This window comes from Perkinsus marinus (genome assembly GCF_000006405.1).
Source record: "Perkinsus marinus ATCC 50983 genomic scaffold scf_1104296944428, whole genome shotgun sequence".
Taxonomy (NCBI): Eukaryota; Perkinsozoa; order Perkinsida; family Perkinsidae; genus Perkinsus; species Perkinsus marinus.
The window spans coordinates 365,730-371,851 of NW_003211397.1; the positions used below are offsets into that span (position 1 = coordinate 365,730).

Consider the following 6,122-nt stretch of genomic DNA (forward strand, 5'->3'; position numbering starts at 1 on the left):
CCTCCACATTCAAACGACCGTTACTCGGAAATTTTGAACTGACATATCCCCAACACTTCCATGGCGTCGCTTATAGGTCTCTATCAGCCTACATTGATGGCGACTTCTATCAACGATATCGTACATAAAGAATCGTCGATTCAGTCAGATTACCCCAAGTCACTGCCCTCGTTATTCTCCTCAAGGCCTCTCCATATGCTAATCAGTTCACTTTACCAGCCAAAAAAGAGAGATGGAAAGAGAGTTACATACAAGAGAACAGCTTGCGTTGCACACAAGGGGAGCGGTAGTAATGTTCATCACACAACCGTCCGGGTTACTCACTCAAGCCAATAACAGAGCATTTCAAGAGGACGAATCGAAGGGAGCTCCCCCGCCCATTCTAAACCATTTAAGCTACCCCTTATTAAAGCAATACCATAAAACACTCAACACTACGAAGATTCTCCAGAAGCAAGCAAGAGTTCCGTTTCAACCACCCGAATCGATCAAAGCTTGATTTAAGCAACGATCTTCCTGGTGTAGATGAGAGCACGAGAGTGAGGTACTCCGACCCGCGAGATCTGACCAGTACTCTCCAACATACGGAGGGCTTGACGAGCCAAAGAGCCGTTGACCTGCAAAATGGATATCATCAACAACACCAATGGTATTATCAATCCTACCTTGATACGCTCAGAAACGATAGCAGGGGTGATCAGCTTGGCCTTGGGGATCTCCTTCTGGAGCTTAGCAACAGTTGCCTTATCCCAGCAGACAGCGTTATTCAGCTTCTCTTGCACCTATACCATATCAATCAGCACGACTTGAGAGAAATGTGGTATTACCTTTCCCTTAGACCACTTCTTCTTCTTACCCTTGCCACCGGCCATAGCGGCCTTAGCCTTGGCCTCCTTTGACTTTTGAATCTTAGGTCCCATACTGACGACGAAACAGACCTGCTTGCGATGCACCGAGTGTGAATGCCTAATTAGCTGTACACAAATCGATCGCTTGGGCGTGCGCTTTTTACATTCATCAGCACAGCGGAGCGCTGCAGCCTTTCATAGCAGGTGTGTTTAGAGGAAAGTCGCAGTAGTAGACTTCTACCTCAGCAACAAGTGCCAAAATGATGAAAGCTTTGAAGCAGTTTCTTGTGAAGGCCGAGCAACGTTCGTACGCAAACTCAATGAGCGGAGCGAAGCGAATTTTTTTCAATGGCATAATAATGATAATCGACTTTAATCGGTTGTGAATTGACAACCACCATTGATTCGAACACAGTGTGATGTCTATGCTCTACAGCTTGGCATTTCGTAAATTGCCTTTCCATATGGACTAGTCGGCAACTTAATAATAAGTTATTATCGAGTTGCCGATGAGTCCATTATTAACAACATCAACGGAGATAGTAGCAAATAGACTTAATACTAAATACTATCAGCGAATGCTCACAGTGCGGTTTACTAGGACAATCCGAGTTATACGAGAAATCTATTCTCGAACTGCATTTCACATTTCTATCTCAGTGTTGAATTGACTTGACAAGTGTTTTCATGAGAGTTAACGTAAACTTCAGTCCATTACACATGCCTCTTCGGTGGTTAAATTACAAAATACAAAAAAGAACGACAAAATCCAAGGAGGTTTGTCGTTCGCTCTCAGCAGTTCGGGTTTCTGGTTGCCTTTGGTAACAGGTTTCATGTGTATAACAGCTCGGGTTTCTGGTTGCCTTGTCCGGTTTCGGGTTCACCCTTCAATTTGTCTTCCTTGGATGTTGTATACCACCCCTCTGAGGTTGTTTCCTTTTCTCCTATATGTGGAGCTTTTATTATCTACATAACATCACTCGCATAACTCAACAATAGTAACGGATGAAAATATTAGAAAATGAATTCATCCCCTTCCCTCGTCTTCTCTTGTTGGAGTTCCTCGACACGTTTCCGTCTGAGGATAGAAAATATATATACCCCCGATAATAACAATGGAGTTTCACCACCCTAGTGACATGAAAAACATATTTCACGACTACTGCATATCACCGCGAATATCGCCTCTTTCACCACTTCACGTAAAACAGGTCGTGAAACTCCGCTGATGAAAACGCATTTCCTGAATTTTCTCTCAAAACTTTCACCTTGTCACCAACACATATTTTCCCCATCCTTTCGGGGGGAATATACACATGGTCAGCTACATACGTTGGTGACAATATGAAAACTCTGAGAAATTCTCTGTCTCACTAAACTAGTGAGAGAACTGCTAAGCTCAGATGAATAAAGCGAAGATATATTCCTCTAACACTGGCCGCGCTATTCTTACCGGTTTCTCTCCATCTCGATCCTCCTCAGCTCACGGACTCGTTCTTCTCTCTAAAACAACAAAAACATAATTGGGTGAAAAATTCACTTATCGGATTTTTTTACCCGACTTGCCGCTTCTGCTGCCAAACGTTGTTGTTCTTCCTTTGCCCGACGACTACAAAACATGACATTCCTCTCCCCCCCAAACTTCTTACTGCACCTACGCGTTGTCCTCCATAATTTTCTCGAGCTCATCACTACTACGTTGCTTTTCTTCCAGCTTGGATTTAAATTCAGCAATCAACTGTCGTTTTTCAGAGGCGATCTCAAGCACCTACAACACGCGATATCTAAAACGCTCGATTCCTATTAGATAGTGTAGTAGTGGTGGTGACGACGACGACATACAACAGAGTCGCCTCGGTGAAAAAATATAACGGTAAAGGTTGCATATTACCATCTACGAGAGGCGTTTAGAATTGATAAGTGGGAAGCAACGCGTAGAAGCGACATGTGCTGAAATATGCATGTAATAAGAATTTGTGGAAGAATTCGTTGAAGATGTGTTTTTTTCGCGCACGATTATATCCATCTAGCTCGAAAGTATTAATTCTTCCCCCAACTGCATCGATTTTTAAATCTACTTTTTTACACCCAAAATTCTTATATATACCTCCGAAACTGAAATCGAGAAGTCGCGCATATCAAACTCTAGAAAATTATTTTTCTAGAATATATGCTTTGTTTCCTCAGCTGAGCTCAGGAGTTCATCACTTCTAAAGAATTTCTCAAAAATTTCATATCGTCACCAACACATGTAGTTGACCATGTGCATTCCTTCTCAAACCGGGGAAAATACTCCACTAATACAAAATGATGATTTGTCGAAAAAAGTCAAACACTCACGAACAAAATATAAATAATGTTACAACTTGGTTGACCAATTTCCCTTTCACATTGGAATTTCCCCGAATTCCCTCATACAGCTTTCTCAAGAGCTTTCGCCTTCTCCTTCTGCTTTTCTGCATCCAATCGCTTCTTAAAATCGTCACTCGCCACGAAATTATCCAACCTCTTCTTGACCTCGTTTTCTACTCTGAACTTTCACACGATATCATATACATCACAAAAAGTTCGAATCTACCTTTGCTTTTCGTCGACTTCAATATTCTTATCTTCAATTCTCGGCAGCGCTGAGATTGGCCCTGAAAGTCCCAACAAAGTCACAATTGATTTATAAAAAAGCCCCTCCTAGGAATCGAACCCACCTCCTACCCCTTCTATGCCGATTCTCATCCGAGTCCTTTGCCCAGTCCCTGATCATAGAACGTCATCGTCACTTCATAAACAGCGAAATTATCATGGTTTGGCGCATCATAAAATCTACGTGAAAATTGAGGAGATTTCGGATATTCCTACTAGAGGCATCGAAATGAAAACGCTGCGAATATCGGTGCGTGGGAAAATTATTTTCCCAGAGAACATGTGCTCACACTCCGCATAATTAACATCTTCAGTAGCGCACGCCGAGCATGAAACGGCCTTAGCACTGGAGAACGAAAGCAAGATGATATATACTCTTTTGATCAATCTTTTGCGTTATGCTCTCCAATGATCAAGAAAATGTAGTTGACCATGTTTTTCGAAAATACGGAAAACATGATCAACTACATGTGTTGGTGATAGTAATAAAATGCTGGGAAATTATCAACTTAGTTTCTGTTTACTCCTATGTGCTTCTATGACTACCTTCGTGAACTCAGCTGGGGAAAGCAAACATATATATTCCTACTCCAACACTCGCGAGGACGGTGCGAATTCACCATTTAATTCCGTACTACATTTCTTTCCTGCGCTGCCTCCTACTAGAGTCATCTCGTTCTCTGTAACCGTACCCAAAAGAGTCTCTATCACGCTCAGAATGTCGGTGACTATGACGATGCTCGCGAGAGCGACTACGACGATCTCTGCGGCAACAGTGATCACCTTCACACTAGTTTCTCACCTGGACCCGGTCCGGCCTTCCTTGTTACCGCGAGAGTGCCTGGCATCACTTCGCATTAGGGCGAAGACAGACTCCTCACCTGTGACGTTCTGAGTGGCTTCGTCGGCGCCTAGATCTTTCCGAAGGGCGATGACGGTCCATCGGAACCGCAGTAGTAGACTGTTACAAGCTGATGCATATCGAGTTCGATAAGCGAATACATAACGAGGAGATTTTAATGGCGAATCCTTCGGAAAATCTCCCCGCACTTCACAACGCGAAGACAATCACAGCGGGAAAACGCCATCGGTAATGATATGGAACTAATATGTGCTGATCATCGGCCACGAAAGATGAGAACACCTATCCACAAGGGTGTTGATGATGCAAAGTGAGATTTTAATTTAGTATTATATGTTGTACTACAATGCAACGGTTTCACTATTACTCGGCGAGCGAGTATACAACTGTGTTCGATTTTGATAGTCCACACAGGAAAAGTGCATATCATTTCCAATACGCATAATTTCACAAACAAACTTTCACATAATAAGATTAACTAGATTTGAGAACTAAATAAATAGCCGATAGCTCTATATCGATCACCGTTTCACTTGTGGGGGTGTCGGAGTGATAGACCTACCTGTTTGGAGTATCGAAATCGAACACACTGTATATACAAATCTTTACAGTGAGAAATGGCGAGGACAATTATGATCATCACACGTCGAGCTTCATATCATCACTCGAATATGTGTCCCACACGGAGTGCCCAGTGACGTTGGTAGGGCAGCAGCTCCTGCCCAAGTTCGTGAACAGCGAATGCTGTTTAAAAAGTGTCAGACCAGAAGTTTGTATCTTCGAGCCATGACTATACGGGGATCAATGACAGATAACGTGGACAAATAATACCCGATGCAGGATTCGAGCCTACGACCATCTGCTCCGTAGGCAGACATTCTATCCAGCTGAACTAATCGGGCGATAACATACTTCCAATACACCTGCTCGTGACCTGTCGATTCATTAATGTGGACGCTGTTATTTATGAAATCAACAAAACCATAATCAACAACTCTCCGTCTCTTCAATACCTCCACATGAACCCAACTGCACGCCGTGAACTGAATCTCACAAATCTGAGAGTAAATTGATTAGCACGCTGTCGGCAGTGATAACTCATAATTACAAGATGATCTTTTACAACAGCATGCACCATCATTATCACAGATGATGTGCAGTCTCTACTTCCACAGCAGACACCCCCTCACTGAGGTAGATAGTAGTAAGACTATTGCATTTAGCCTTGGCATACTGTATTCATTCCTCCACAGCTACTGAGCTCCCCCTCGATCGGTAGAGTTAGACGGCAACAGTCTACGTCAGTAGACTGGCGCTCTCCCTCCCCCTTTTTATGTTCGCTGGATAGAGTTGCTAACCGTTTCACCTATGTAATGTCAAACGTGTATAATTCTCAAGAAAGTGATACTTGCGTTCATCAAGATTTTATGATAACTTGAAATCTTACATTTCCTCAACGCTCACCTCAAAGATATCATCAGCTAGTGTAGTAGTACTGCTTGCGCAGATCCAACTTTAATAGGGAATTAATATATTATATTTATTATCAATTATCAATAACATCATCTACATATGTGAACTCCGTTCCCCACATAAAAAGATATCAATAAATCTCCCATATAGTTTGATATTCCCGAATGTGTTTATATGCTTGCTGTGCGTGTTGCTGTGCGACTAGTGCAGGTTGCTTAGCATATCAGTGTCGTGGAGAAGCACGCAAAATACGAAGACTACAGAGCGGCGAGGCCAGGTGATTACAATGGAGTTTCACGACT

At 42.7% G+C, this 6,122-nt stretch overlaps 3 protein-coding genes and 1 non-coding gene across 4 annotated transcripts; all 4 read right to left on the minus strand.

The window, feature by feature from the left end:
* Nucleotides 1-500: 500 nt before the first annotated feature.
* Pmar_PMAR019143 (40S ribosomal protein S25, putative) lies at nucleotides 501-920 on the minus strand (the record flags this gene model as incomplete). The annotated part of the gene is made up of 3 exons (XM_002780197.1): nucleotides 501-617; nucleotides 666-782; nucleotides 828-920. The coding sequence occupies 3 exons, from the start codon at nucleotides 918-920 to the stop codon at nucleotides 501-503; spliced, it is 327 nt and encodes a 108-aa protein (XP_002780243.1).
* Nucleotides 921-1,862: 942 nt separating this feature from the next.
* On the minus strand, nucleotides 1,863-3,606 carry Pmar_PMAR019144 (ring-infested erythrocyte surface antigen, putative; the record flags this gene model as incomplete). The annotated part of the gene is made up of 7 exons (XM_002780198.1): nucleotides 1,863-1,926; nucleotides 2,302-2,351; nucleotides 2,406-2,457; nucleotides 2,507-2,616; nucleotides 3,267-3,378; nucleotides 3,427-3,487; nucleotides 3,558-3,606. The coding sequence occupies 7 exons, from the start codon at nucleotides 3,604-3,606 to the stop codon at nucleotides 1,863-1,865; spliced, it is 498 nt and encodes a 165-aa protein (XP_002780244.1).
* A 517-nt stretch (nucleotides 3,607-4,123) lies between these two features.
* On the minus strand, nucleotides 4,124-4,326 carry Pmar_PMAR019145 (hypothetical protein; the record flags this gene model as incomplete). The annotated part of the gene is made up of 2 exons (XM_002780199.1): nucleotides 4,124-4,249; nucleotides 4,288-4,326. Coding segments are annotated over 2 exons (165 nt in total), but the record flags the coding sequence as incomplete, so codon positions are not given.
* Nucleotides 4,327-5,175: 849 nt separating this feature from the next.
* On the minus strand, nucleotides 5,176-5,249 carry Pmar_PMAR019146. The gene has a single exon. It is a non-coding gene; the product is annotated as a tRNA-Arg (tRNA).
* Nucleotides 5,250-6,122: the final 873 nt, after the last annotated feature.